Genomic DNA, 14,978 nt, shown 5'->3' on the forward strand with positions numbered 1-14,978 from the left:
TTTCACACAACTTTGTTTCGCAAGTAGGTACTTTATATTATTTGCAATCAAGAGTCAATGTCATAGACCCACTGTTTTTTTTACTCTTAGTTACAAAATATAATAAAATAATTAAAACAGTGAATTTTAGCTGGTAATTACCTTACCTAACTCCCTAGTATTTTTTTAAATCTGAAAAAAGATGTCGAAGTTCATTTTAAAATTAAAACTTTAGACGAAAAAATTGTTGTTTTACACAGAAAACTATACGAATAATAATATACGAATAAAACTATATGAATAATACGAGTTTAGTTTCAATACGGGCATAAGAATGGATATAGATTTCTCATTCAAATTGAAAAGAAACATGAAAGAGAGTAATTAACCTTACTAGTGTTTCCATTAAGAGTTAAATGAATTATTGTATTTTAATAAAAAAATTTGGAGGACATATTACCTCTATTGATATTATCTAATTTTACAGTATACTATATAACTATAATAATATTATACCATGTGGGTGCTTTTACTTAAAAAAATATCTAAAGAAAATACGCTGTTCATTAGCTCTACACAATAGGAAAAAGCTACAGCGTTCTTTGAACGAGGATAGTACCAAAAATTCCATAGTGACACAAGATAGACGACATTTAGCTCGAGAATGGTTATATTTGTGTTATGTATTCATAGTGTATCACATATTATCATAATATATTGGCAAAGATAAGGCGTTGTCTCCAGTTAACTGATCCAGTATAACTTTTTGTAGGCAATATTATGAATTAAATTAATATTATTACAGTGTATAGATGGAAGTCATGCCCAATAACTTCAATATTAGATGTAGAGATGAGTATTCTAAACCCAAAATGATATTATAGTTGTAACGTTCGGGTTTTACATAGTGAGAAAGAGAGGCCTACTTCTAAACTTTTCTGAGACTAAATTATATCCTTTTGTTCAAAGTGAATTTTCATGATATTTTTTTAAGATAAAATACAGTTCCTGCTCTCGGTAGGAACTACTATTATTATTTTTATGTATGTTTACTTCTTCCGGTCATACTTAACTGGTGTACCCATACCGTTTTTTTATCAACATCGTATCAGGTTAATTACTCATAATACTATCTAGGTCAAGTTTATACGAAGTCGATCGAAGGCGAACCACGCGCGCACTTCCGTTATACTTCCAGTGTCATATTGGCGACAGTTTTGCCCATCGGGATACCAAGCACCAACTAGGCTACGATTTGTGGGCCGAGTTAACACGGATACGCTTGAAATGGACAATGGGTAACATGATTTATATGCTACTAGCTGATGCCTACGACTTCGTACGCAAGGATTTAGGTTTTTTAAAAATTCGGTCGGAACTCTCTGATTTTTCGGGATAAAAAGCCTATGTCACTTTCCAGGTCTTTACCCATGCAAAAAAATCACGTCAATCCACCGTTGCGACGTGATTAAAGGACAAACGAATAAACCAACAAACAAACACACTTTCGCATTTATAATAATTATGACTAGATGCGACGGCATCCGCAAAAGTTTTGGTTTTTAAACATCCTATGGGAAGTCTTCGAATCTCTGTTATAAAAGTGTCCTTTGCATGTCTCCCCGATTCAAGCTATCTATCTTTGTACCATTTTAATGCTGTCGCCGATCGAAATGATGCTTTCCCGTGTGGAGTTAGAGGTTTGAAAATAATCCCGCGGGAACTCTTTGGTATATACAGTAGCCTGCCTTTCCCGGGATGCAGGCTATCTCTGTAATACCAAATTTCACAAATTTCGTCACTATTGGCTAAACAGATGGGCCGTAAAAATCTAGCAGACAGACACAATTTTGCATTTAAATATTAGTATGTACCTACTTACTTATTTGTCGAGCCATCAAACTGCTTGAAAACTTGGTCTTCGTCTTCTTTTACCATATGAAATATAGGTATAATAATTGATCTCTACTGGACTGAAGTTTGGCATACAGATAGCTATTATGACGTAGCTAAGAAAGGATTTTTGAAAATTCAACCCCTAAGGGGGTGAAATAGGGGTTGAAATTTGTGAAGTCCACGCAGACGAAGTCGCGAGCATAAGCTAGTTATTCTAAAAACATATGTGCCAGTTACCTATTCACAAATAGGAAGTAGGTATGTTTTCAACAATGAACAAAAATAACAAAACAAAAAAAAACGTAATTACCTACTTAATTTAATATTATCTGGATTACAATATAACAGTAGGTAACATGTGCAGTGCAATGCGCCTTATTAATTAGGTACAGTTCTTGCAATTCACGAAGGCGAGTGGACTTTACTTGTGGTTACGTCGGATACTCGGACATTGCGTAAGTGTGCGTGTATGTCGGAGCAATCAGTCGCGAGCAAGCGCTCGCAAATGCACACATTCAGTGTACCTTACTTATACCGATACGACAAGAATGAGCCACTTGCCTTCGTGAATTGCAAGAGCTGTATCTGGTTTCAACAAAATGTACTATCTCGTGAATCAATCAATCAATCAATCAGCCTGTTTGCGTCCACTGCTGGACATAGGCCTTCCCTAGAGCGCACTGCGCTTGCCGATACGCGGTCTCCACTCCAGAACACGTCTGCCCCAGCGGCCATCGGTTCTGCGGCAGACGTGGCCTGCCCACTGACGTGAATAGTAAGTTTTATTATATTGAGTATCCATTATAATTACCGGTAAAAGAATGGGTACTTTACACTTCGGATCGGCAACATCAAACATATTGTTGAATGTAGGACGAATTTATGGGACCTTGAACAGTGTATAAATATTTAAAGAGCCCGTTCCGAATTTCATAAAGGTGGGGCGGTAATTTGATTCAATATGTGTTGCCAGACGCCGTTAGCTCATCGAAATATTCTGATGGCATTTAATGAGTTACGAAGTCAAGTCTGGTTTGTTAATGATGAATTTATGAATAGTTGCCACATATTCCACTCTGATGTGTGTGAATCTGCCAAATAAAGCAAGCCAAATCTTCAATAATTTTTTGATGACAGCCGACTTATGTTTTTTTTTTAATCTCTAAGGCGTCATCTCCACGGACGAGAGAATCGCCGGCGTTAATCTCGCCGTACCACCAAATTTGATACAACTCTATAGACCAATCTCCACAGGGCGATACTATCGCCGAGCGACGACGACGCGACGTTATTAGTAAAGTTCTAGTTCACTCGTTGCGATTCCCTCGCCCGGCCCGTGGAGACTGGAAAAGGCCCCTTATTGGCTTTTGCCTCGACTACGCGAGGCTACTTTTCAGCCAGGAAATCAAAAATCCCACAGGATATTTAAAAACCTAAATCCATGCGGACAAAATCGCGGGCATAAGCTAGTCTATATAATAAGCGCTACGTAGCTTGCGGTGCATGTAACACAATAACGTGCGGCGTTTATCATTCGGCCATATTACATTATTATTATTGTTCCTCTCAAGGTCACATCTCTTTGCTGATCTGATGCTGCGGTTTCGTGACCGACCGCGGTAACCTAATGACCGATATAACACAATTTTCGATCTTATTATTGTTCTATTTACTCAGATTCTATAAGCACCTACACAATCTATAATGTAATCAAGAAATACTTAAAATGTAAGCTAAAAAATTGATGGTTAGAACAAAAGTTGATCTGATGTAAATATTTACATTTCATCGGTACAGATATTGTAACTATTAGCACTTTATAGAAATCGTTGCAAAGCTACAAAGCTGTGATAGCCTAGTGGTTAGGACGTCCACCTTCTAATCGGAGGTTCGATCCCGGGCACGTTTATTATGTGTAAGTAATTAAATATCACTTGCTTTAACGGTGAAGGACAACATCGTGAATGATGAAACCTGCATGCCTGAGAGTTCTCCATAACGTTCTCAAACTTCAAAGGTGTGTAAAGTCTACCAATCCGCACATTACCAGCGTGGTAGACTATGGCCAAAACCCTTCTCTGTGAGAGGAGACCCGTGCTCTGTAGTGATCCGGCGATGGGTTGATCATGATGATGATGATTTGATTAGCACAAAGTTTAGAAGATTATTTTTAATGAATTTTATTAAAACTGGTGACTAAGCTCATAGTATTTCCTAAAGCAATTTTTATTTAATTGGCGTTTCGTAATATAGTGATACAACCAGCAATCAATGGGTTTTTAATTGATTTCGAATGGCGTGAAAAATATGCAGTCAACAAGGCAACAATATCATAAATATTACTTATGATTTTGTTACATAAGTATTAGTTTTTATTTTGTTATTAATTTTCAGAATGTGTGAAATATAGTATACAAACAAACAAATATTTATTCTGGAACACGCACTTGATAGGTACCTACATCAATAATGACTCTCCCCCATACCTATATTAGAATTCAGTCTCTTCATTAATAATTACTATTTCTACATCAATAATTAATAAATAAAAAATTTATTAATAAATTATAATAATTAACAGAAAATATAAAATATAACCTAAATGCCGATTTTCACGTCTCTAACTTTAAATACATAGGACTTTCATACTATCTTCCAACCCTATTTCACCCCCTTAGGGGAGGATTTTATCAAAACCGTTTCTTAGCTGATACCTACATCCTAGAAGGAACTTACCTTCCAAATATCAAGTTTGTAGGCTTTTTAGTTTCTGAGAGTGGTATTTCGATTTTATATATATAGATTAAGAAAAAAACTTACTTATTCTAATCTTTGGATTCCAATAAATAATTTTTGATCACAACTCTACTTTTTTGTTCACATAACAAATCATAACTTTCACATAATTATTAGGTATTTAATATTTGAAAATAATATAAAATTTTCTTAAATACCAATTCTGTTGCATTGACCCCCCAAACAAGATTATTGTGACTCCAACTAGGTTCTGGTACAATATAATGTTCAATTAAATTTGGCAGTCTTGAAATCAAAATATCTAAGTCTTCTACAGATGTTAACCAATCATTTTTAGCACTCATTAGCACTATGGGAGAGGTGATGAGAGATACGTCATATCTTGGAGGCTTTGCTGAACCATACTTTCTAATATTTTCAGATTTTCCTTCGTCATAACGTCGGAACTGCCCAGAATCAATCGATTGCGCAAAATGGGCTAGAGTTTTTGCAGAAACACCAACAAATACATGTCCTACAGCGATTGCTAAATTTAATGACGTTATGCTCCCTAGTTCGTAGCCAGTTGAGAAGGCTAATACTGTGCCACACAATCCATTGGGGGCTATTTGACATAAAAGTTCTGACAGAAAATGTGTAATTTGATGTTTAGCGAAAAGTTCATTGAACCCCACCTCTTCAAGAAAAGTTCTAATTTCTTTGGATTGTCGCGTTATTACCTTAGGGACAGGGCTTTTTATATTCTTCATCCAAGCAACCGGTGCTAATTGGACAGATAGCCGTACTTTTTCATTATAGTCGGGTCTTAACGATCCCATGACGAAGAAGTTGGTGGATCCTTGGGAGTGTCCTACATAATATACTTTCCACTGTCTAGTAGCACTTAACACATAGTCTATCACAGCTGGCAAATCATAATTACCATTTTCGTCAAATGAAAACTCCCAATATGCTCGGTCTTTATCTGGATCCAGACGCAAGTGTTTGCGAGAATAGATGTTTCCTCTGTAGTTGACTGCCCACACGTCGTAGCAATTGTTAGATAAGATATATCCCAGGGCTGTCTTCGGGCCCGTGAGGATCCATGTATCTGAACTGTCGACGACACCATGACCGAGTATTACGGGAAGTCCTTGTGCGAGTGGACATTTGGGAAGTATCCTGAAAACAGTTAGCAAATACCCATCCTCTGTTGTCACAGTATGTTGTTCTGACGGGTATCCATATTTTGTGGTTAATTCTGTGAAATTCAAGTACGTATCTTCGATATATAAAGGTTTTATGATAGGTCTATTTTCGGTAAATGCATAAGATATTAATTTGTTCCGCCGCTTTGCCGGTATTGAATTTGTGAATTGAAGAAAATATAAAATCGTTAGAATCTTCGTTATCATTTTAATTAAATCACTTCCTGAATTTAATTCTTAACACAATAAAGTCCTAGTAAGGTATGATTTCGTAATATTTTGTAGCTCAGTTTTATAACACGCATGTGACCTCAGTGTTAAGGTCTTAAGGAAATCATGGTAATATGAAACAAAAGTATTATTTAATAAATCCTGATTGAAAAACAGTTTTTCATTATGTACTTTTCCTCTTAGAATCGTAACTAGTTTTTGTCTAATGTTGTCTAAAAAATATTAATATAAGCCTGCGTGCATAAAGGCAAAGTCTTATACCTACATGAATTCGTTAGTCCTACTTTACGTTTTATCAGCACATATTGATTCTACAGCCTCGACTGTAATGTCAAGGTAGATAGGGTTAAAAGGTAAAGATCAATTGAATTTTATTGTGTTGTATACACAGTACAAAATACTGCACGGTTCATTACAAGTACTACTTAGGTACATATTAATATTTAAAAAAAAACCATTCGAATTGAGAGAAAAATCGAAAATTATCGAGAAACATTTATAATGTTTCACAAAATACGATTAAATTAAACTCAAAAAGTATTTTGTTGAGTAACATAGGCAGGTTATTTATACCTATTATGTAGCTAAGCTAATTTATTTTTAATATATCTGCCTTAAAAGGGTCTAGAGAGAAAGTAAACTAGTGTGAATTCTTGCTAATGTACAAAAACATGTTTTGTGACATTTTTTTGCCAATACTCTAATATATTTTAGTCTATTTTGTCCCTCAACTTCAGAAGCGGCATTTTAAGTTTTATGTAGCTTTCGATGAAGTTTCTCAAAATTATTTATTCGGGATCTATGTTAAAGAGGAAATCTAGGTCCAAATTAGAAACTTCTTACATTATCATTATCGAACAAATCTATTAAGTACATTATCTGATTAACTGATTTTATCAATGTACCTACAACTCAAATTACTGGGTAGAGAAACTTAAAATTTTGCACGCAGGTTTAGTTTGTTAATCAAAAGTAGGTACCTAGATAATAATGTAAAAGATCCGATGGAAATTTTGCCGTCAATATGAGCGTAGCTTAATATTACGTATGTTAAACAAATCTAAACATGAACTTTGTAATTAACGCAGTGTATGGTCATGGACCATGGGCAACTTCCAAAGGTGCATTTATTACATCAGTTGTATACATAAACAAAACTGTAAGTAGAGGAAATCTGTATATACATCCATACTAATATTATAACTGCAAAAGTGTGCCTATCTGTCTGTCTGTCTGTCTGCTAGCTTTTCACGGCCCAACAGTTTAACCGATTTTGATGTTTGATACAGAGTTAGCTTACACCCCGGGGAAGGATATTATCATCGACATAGATCCCACAACAGTATTTTTTGTCTGTCTGTACGTTTTAATTACTTACCATCCATCTGATCATTCTTAAAACGCTGTTACAGATGCTTCAAGAATCTGAGGAATCAGGAAGCTGAACGAACAGCTGTCTATAGGGGAAACGACTATTTTTCTTCTGTCTGGGTCGGTTTCCGCACTTCAATGTTCCGTTTGTTGTGCGTCGATTTTACGACGACGACTAAAGCCTTTCACGGCCCATCCGTTCAACCGATTTTGACGAAATTTGGTACAGCGATAGCTTGCATCCCGGGGAAGGACATAGGCTACTTTATCCCAGAAAATAAAAGAGTTCCCACGGGATTTTTAAAACCTAAATATACGTGGACGAAGTCACGGGCATCCTTTAGTTGTTTAATATAAAAACTAGCTGATGCCGACCACTCCAACATCCACGTGGATTCAGATTGACAAAAATACAACTCTTTGATTTTCCGGGATAAAAGTAGCCTATGTCACTCTCCTCTCCAGTCTTTAAATATATCGATGCAAAATAATCATGTCGATTCGTTGCATCCCTCACGCCTCTCTAAGTCTCTACCCGCCTTTTCCACTCCTGTTCCGCTGGTAAGTAACATACCGATTTCAAAGCCCATTAATGCAAATAGGAATGTAGCCGATGTCCTTCCCCGGGATGCAAGCTAACTCTGTACCAAATGTCATCAAAATCGGTTGCACTGTTGGGCCGTGTAAAGCTAGCAGACAGACAGACAGACACACTTTTGCATTAATAATATTAGTATGGATTTAAATGTAGTTTATGTTAATTTATTGCAAACATAAGAACAAAATTAGTCAGTAGAGAAAAATGTAAAATGCATCTAATAGTCTAATTTCAAATTAATTCTTCTTCCGTGATGGTTTTGCATTTAATTTTGGAAGAAAAAATGACATAGTAAGGTCGTATGATAAGTTTTTGCACACATCCGCAAAACGCGCGTGTGCTAGAGCCTAGAGGTATTACAGTGATGAGAGGTGTATCTTTCAGTACTGAAAATGCGATTTACGTCACGTTACGTTACGTCAAAAAAAATAGCCTCATACCCCGATTGCGATCTCAACCTGTCGAGTACCTACTATACGTGTAGTGTGCAGTTTCGAGATTTTTTTTAAAGGTTACTAAGTATCTAAATAAAGGAAAAGGTGATCTATCAACGCACAGCTCAAACTACTGGACGGATCGGGCTGAAATTTGGCATGCAGATAGCTATTATGACGTAGGCATCCGCTAAAAAAGGATTTTTGAAAATTCAACCCCTAAGGGGGTGAAATAGAGGTTTGAAATTTGTGTAGTCCACGCATACGAAGTCGCAAGCATAAGCTAGTCTCATTATAACTTATAAGTATTGACAAATATTGTTCAGAGCTGATCATTTCCACATAGAATGCAACACGAACACCCAAACACCTTTCACGGGTCCATCTTCCCAAAATGTCAGACGGATAATAATTTGAGAGATTGCTTTAGCAATTATTTGCAAATACTTGCTGAAAGTTTGTTTAGATCGAATTGTAAGTAGGTAGGTACAGTATGCGACAGGTCCAGATGGCAATTAGGATGGGGATGCCCCGCAATTAGGGTGCTGGTGCTGTGCGGGTGTGCGGGGCTTCCCCCCCGCCTCATACCCCGATTGCCATCTCGACCTGTCGCGTACTATACATACAGAGTTTCTAAATGGCTAACGTTGCGGTAGGATTAGATTTTAAAATCAATGTAAGTGTCAATGTAAGTGTAATGATTTTTAAATCAATATATTAGTAACAATAAGTCCCGCAAATTGCTATTGCGCTGGAACCATGTCTCATTAACATCGAAACGACGTCATTTTGACGTCATTTGACGTATATTTAAGTAAAAAATGTCTCATTAACATCGAAACGACGTCATTTTGACGTCATTTGACGTATATTTAAGTAAAAATATACCATCAGCTCAAAACTTTAGTCCAGCGCTGACGTCACTAAAATGGCGGCCACGCGCATAGGCAATTTGCGGGATACTAAATAATATGTATAAATGCAACTGGATGCAAAGCAAAAAAATGAAAATTATAAAACGAGCAACTGTCCATCACGTTGTACTTACTCTTATAGGGTAATTAGTGTTGCTAGTACTTGTATAAGACTGTCGAAGGTATTTGGGACAGGGTCCGAATGAATCGGAGTCGTCAACCGTCCGCGTTCGACCTGAAGGCCTGCAGGTTTCACGGTTTGCTCAAAGATTACGTTTGTAGATATGTCAACTGATACATATTATTTTATAGTAGGTATCTTTGGAGGTAAAGGGCCTTAACCTTTTAATATCACATTTCCTCTTGATTACAATTATATTTTCAAGAACGCGAAGGTCTCTTAAGATAAAATTTGATAAAACTAGACAAAGTGAAATAGTAGTAAGTAGCAAGAGATAAGTAATAGGTGTTAAAATTGTGTAGACGTCGTAATAATCAGACCCCGTTGAAGTCTTTTATATGGATGCAACGTTAATACATTTAAGAATTTTGTGTCTTTACCAATAAACTAAAAGAAATATTTTCAAAAAATTGTCTACTAAACATCGTTCAATTTCTGTCCACAGTCCACCACGCTGGCCCAGTGTGTATTGGCAGACTTCACATACCTTTGAGAATATTATGGAGACAGGAGAACTCCCAGGCAAGTTTCTCCACGATGTTTTCCTTCATTATTAAAGCTAACTTGCAACACCATTAAAGCAAGTGATAGCGCACGTAAGTCCAAAAAATTAGAGGTGCGTATCCGGGATCAAACTCCGGACCCTCCCGAATAAAAGACTGACGTCTTAACTACTAGTTGCCTTACAATCAGCAAAGGCATTCCATAGCTTCCTCACTTCATTTCCATTTTGAGAAATAACAAAATCGCAGGTGTACTTAAATTAATTTTCACGCCACGAAATAATCTATGCCATTATTATTGGGCGTCACCGCAAGTTAAGCTCACTGCGGCGACGCTTGGTATTCGTAGTATGCGGAAGACAACAGACTGCAATGTTTAACTATTTATTATATTATTTATCAAGCACTGACCTGAAAAGAGAAGGGTTATGCGTTTGACCCGCAAATTCTTTGTTGATAGTGGAGAAATCTATTACTCACTGCGTAATTCGGAAGCCGGCTGTACTAGTTAAACGCGTTAAACTTGTAAACATTTATTCTTTGTGAGATTATGAATGTTATATCATGTAATGCATGCGTCGTAATCGAAAGTTTTAATGAATGAAATAGCTTAATGCTCATAAAAGTCATGACTGCGTAAACTGTGAAAACTTTTCTGAGCTGATTAATATAAATATGATTCAGTAATTTTTGCGTCAGTATTGAAATTTAAATAATTAAATTACCTCTGTGACTGCGCTTCGTGCAAAGTGCAAAGGGAAATGTAATTACTTCTCGAAGAAAAAATAAAAGTACATATCTAGATACACTTAAAAAATAAAATACCATCCAAATTAAATAAAAGGCTAAGGCATTCTGGCATGGCTGCTGATAATAAATAAAAATTTGGAATACAAAACGAGTACAAAACTTATATACCTCTATGACTATTTTGCAACTGCAAGCTTTTAACCCCAGTGATAAACAAAAACAAAATACTGCAAACTTCAGCGTCTCATGTACATTAGTCATTAACGCTCCCACATACACACGTACAAGATGATTTTTTGTTCGTAGGAACTCGGAAACAGAGGAAGTATACTTACAATCGGTTTGCCCTTAGACATATTCATTTATAGGCTATTCGTAGTCTACGTTGATGTACTTATTCAACTAAAAATCTAGGACCCTTCTTATTAGCGATGAAAATGTTCTAAAACATAATATAAGTACCTATACCTACTTATAATGTTGCACGTAATTTCACAGTCTATACTCAGGCACTTTTTAGCGACCATTTTGGGTGTGTATGGTTTATTGGAAACCCCATTTTATATGACAGTGCAAATGATAAATAAATGAAGTATCAATATAAGTATAAATAAATTAAACGGTACTCCTTGTTTAGTATGCATGAGGATAACTGCGCGTGCGCATAAATTGTTTGCCGCCACTTACTTCCTATCAACATTCACTCACCTACACCTACATCATATACCTATCAGTTACACATCATCATCTAAATATGAAAAGGTGACTGACTGACTGATCTATCAACGCACAGCTCAAACTACTGGATGGCTGTTTGGCATGCAGATAGCTATTTTGACGTACCTAGACGGGTATCTGCTAAGAAATATTCTTGAAAATATAACCCTTATGGGGTTTGTTTGTGTAGTATACGTGGCCACTGCAGAGTGGTATAGCCACTGCCTGGAAAATCAAAGAGTACACACAGGATTTTTAAAAACCTAAATGCACGAGGATGAAGTCGCGGGAATCAGCTAATAGATTAATAAGTTTTCATTTCAACTATAATAAAGTAGTTTAAATCTATTTCAATCAGATATTTGGTTATTACAGCTTACTTGATAGATGACATAATATAAAAGTACGTGTTAAATTACCTTCATTAATGTAAAACGACACATCTCTAATCATTAAAGATGTATTACAATTTGTTCCAACATGAATATCCTTATAAAGAAATTGAACGCAGAGTCGGTTTATAAAAGGTTGTTTTTTCTTTTTATCAACTTCTTTGACCTTGCATCAATGCACTAAGAAACACTTAGGGTCTCACCATAAAATCTTTAACAAAGTTTAAGGTACAACAATAGTTCTCATTAGGGCCTCGGGTAAGTACTTACTTAAATGAGGCCCTTACGAGAAATATATAAAATATCGAAAGCACTTGTACTTGTACTAGGCTAGGACTCATCACTCACTCATCTCGTCTCATCTACCTTTTTGCACCTTTTTTTAAAAGTTTGCATTGAAGATTCAAAGAAGTATTGCACATTGGGAGGAGTGGTAGGTAGAAATTAGACACTATTAGAATCAAAACAAAGGTTTATGATGTAAAAAGGAAAATCAGATAACAGAAATGGAGAGAGGCTGGCCATATGCTAAAAAAAACCACAATAGTGTACATATAACAGATCGGTAGGTGCGCAAGGGATGGCAAATGACGGTGAGACGGTAACACCGCAAATGGGCAGATGACATTGAAGTCTATTGCAGGGACTACCCGGCATAGAAAAGTATTCACAACGGCTACTGACTGATGATATTGGTTAAAATTTTATCCATTTTTGATAGAACAAAAAAATGAAGAGAAATGTTTTTTTTTAATTTCTGTACAGGTACCTACATTCTTATGTGAAGCTTACCATATCTATGTCTAGCAGTTGACGTTTATTGGTTGAGACTTGAGACGATAGTGTATGAGACACTGGTCACCTGAAATGGCTGAAACTCTGGCTGAACGGAAAATCGCCTAAAATTTACCGCTGCAATATTGAGCATTATCTAAATTGTTTCTAAAGTAAATATTTAAAAGTAGACAGAAACTCAAAAATACACTGAATTTAATTATTAGTAGCAAAACTGTTTGTTTTTATAAGTCCTTTCCGTTCCCGACCCCGGCCTTGAGCCTTCAAAGCCTTCCTTCATCGGGAAGATCTCGAAATCATTGAGAACAAGAATTTACTTTCCTAATATATGGTTGAGTTATATTATGTAGGAGAACTAAAGTAACCGACATAGCCCAACGGATTGCGAAGCTGAAATGGCAATGGGCAGGGCACATAGTTCGTAAAACCGATAGACGTTGCGGTCCCAAGGTGCTGGAATGGCGACCTCGCACCGGAAGGCGCAGTGTTGGAAGACCCCCCCACTAGGTGGACGGACGGCATCAGACGGGTTGCAGGGAGCCGCTGGATGGCGGCGGCGCAAGAACGTGGCGTGTGGAAGTCCCTACAAGAGACCTATGTCCAGCAGTGGACCCTATCGGTTGATGATGATGATGATATATGTATCAATATAATATTATAGCATAATAGAGCAACTGCTGAGTTTCTTGCCGGCTTTTCTGAGTAAAATCTCCATACCAAACGCTAGTAGAGTCACAGTAGTACAGACATAGCATGGGGTACCAGTCGGGTAAGCGCCCACTGTGCCTGGGTGCTGCTGGTTCAGGGGAACAGCAGTATTCAGGCCGGCGGCGGTGCACCCCGGTAACAATGTATCGGGATCGAGTAACCCCCCCGTCCCCCCCCCCCCCCCCCCCCCCCGGTATCGGGGATATTGTTGGCTATGGCTTATGACTTGGCAGGGGGGAGGTTTCTTCCCGTTCCGCGTGACCCTCCTGGCTGACTAGCTAGCTTCCGGGTGAATGCGTAAACGCATTTCCCAGCGATAAGACACTAATTGTCTTACATGAAATAAAAAAAATTTGCTTTTGATTTTACATTATTAACACATAGTTTAGACAGATAAGTATATCTTAGGAATTCAATGCAAACCACTTATTTTCCGTTTAAATGCTATTATAGAATCCCATTACAAATATACATACCAAATACCAACTAGGTACATTCTTTGAATCAATTGTCTAATGCCGTGATTAGGTTAATTATGAAGCCGTTCGCTAAGTGACGGATTTCTCTCATACATCGCGTCATAGTAAGTAACAACAAGATGCTTAGTAATTACACAGGCTTGTAAAATTAGTATTAAGTATTGCGGAATAAATTCAAATTAATAAAATTAATCGTTACTTATGTACTTACATATTTGTCAAGTGCGTCATGCTTTTAGTTCTAGTATTGTAAAACTAGCGGTCCACCCGGACTTCGCCCGGATTTAACAGCATAATATTATATTGCTTTGCCTATCTGAAATAATGTAGGAACCTTTCAAATAGTGTTTTTTTTTTCAAATAAGTATAATGAACCGGAAATTACCTTCTACATATACACAAACTTATTGTTCGTTACCTATACGTTTGTGCATCGTTCATCTCGTTGTGTTACGCAGTTGTACAAATATTGTTGGGACTTGCGGAAAGGTTTTTGACATACTAAGTACCATTGACATAAGAATTTTAATGAAGTGGGAAAACTATAGGTAGAATGACTTTAGGAGAAGATTAATAAAGTACTAGGAGATTCGCCTCTCTGCCGCCTTCTGTGAGGTCTATGGTACAGAGAAAACAACATAATATGCAAGTTATAAGACCCAGCGATTTCAGCAGTACCTACCTACTTTAATATTTCAAATTGGTCCTTTTAAATGTAGGTATAGGTATAAGCTAAGCCTGGCCAACGCCAGGAAGGATTTGGAGGAAGCTATTGAGGAAGTAAACAATTCCCGTTCCCGTGGGAACTTCAGAAATATATATGCAACGTGTATACAATTTTCAAGTCAATTCATCGACTAGTTTGAGAGTTTGCCGTAATTTTTATATAGTTATATTATGTAGATGTATGATCATATCTCTAAACCAAACCTATGCGAACCAAGGATGGGTCAGCTAGTTAAATTATAAAGTAGAGCATTTTTGTACTTTACCTGATGTTCATAATAAATGCGTACCCCTCCTGCATACTGAAAAATTTTGTATATACAAAAAATATGATAGTTATTTTTATGTTATTAGAATATA

The 14,978-nt window shown here is 36.7% G+C and overlaps 1 protein-coding gene across 1 annotated transcript; it reads right to left on the minus strand.

Moving 5' to 3' along the window:
* Positions 1–4,784: 4,784 nt before the first annotated feature.
* LOC117996830 (lipase member M-like) lies at positions 4,785–6,064 on the minus strand. The gene has a single exon (XM_034984966.2). The coding sequence runs from the start codon at positions 6,024–6,026 to the stop codon at positions 4,785–4,787; it is 1,242 nt and encodes a 413-aa protein (XP_034840857.2). The 5' UTR covers positions 6,027–6,064.
* Positions 6,065–14,978: the final 8,914 nt, after the last annotated feature.

Source organism: Maniola hyperantus, chromosome 4 (genome assembly GCF_902806685.2).
Source record: "Maniola hyperantus chromosome 4, iAphHyp1.2, whole genome shotgun sequence".
NCBI lineage: Eukaryota > Metazoa > Arthropoda > Insecta > Lepidoptera > Nymphalidae > Maniola > Maniola hyperantus.

Bases quoted from the DNA above. Each gene is read 5' to 3' on its own strand.
- LOC117996830 (XM_034984966.2), bottom strand. From the start codon at position 6,026: ATGATAACGAAGATTCTAACGATTTTATATTTTCTTCAATTCACAAAT.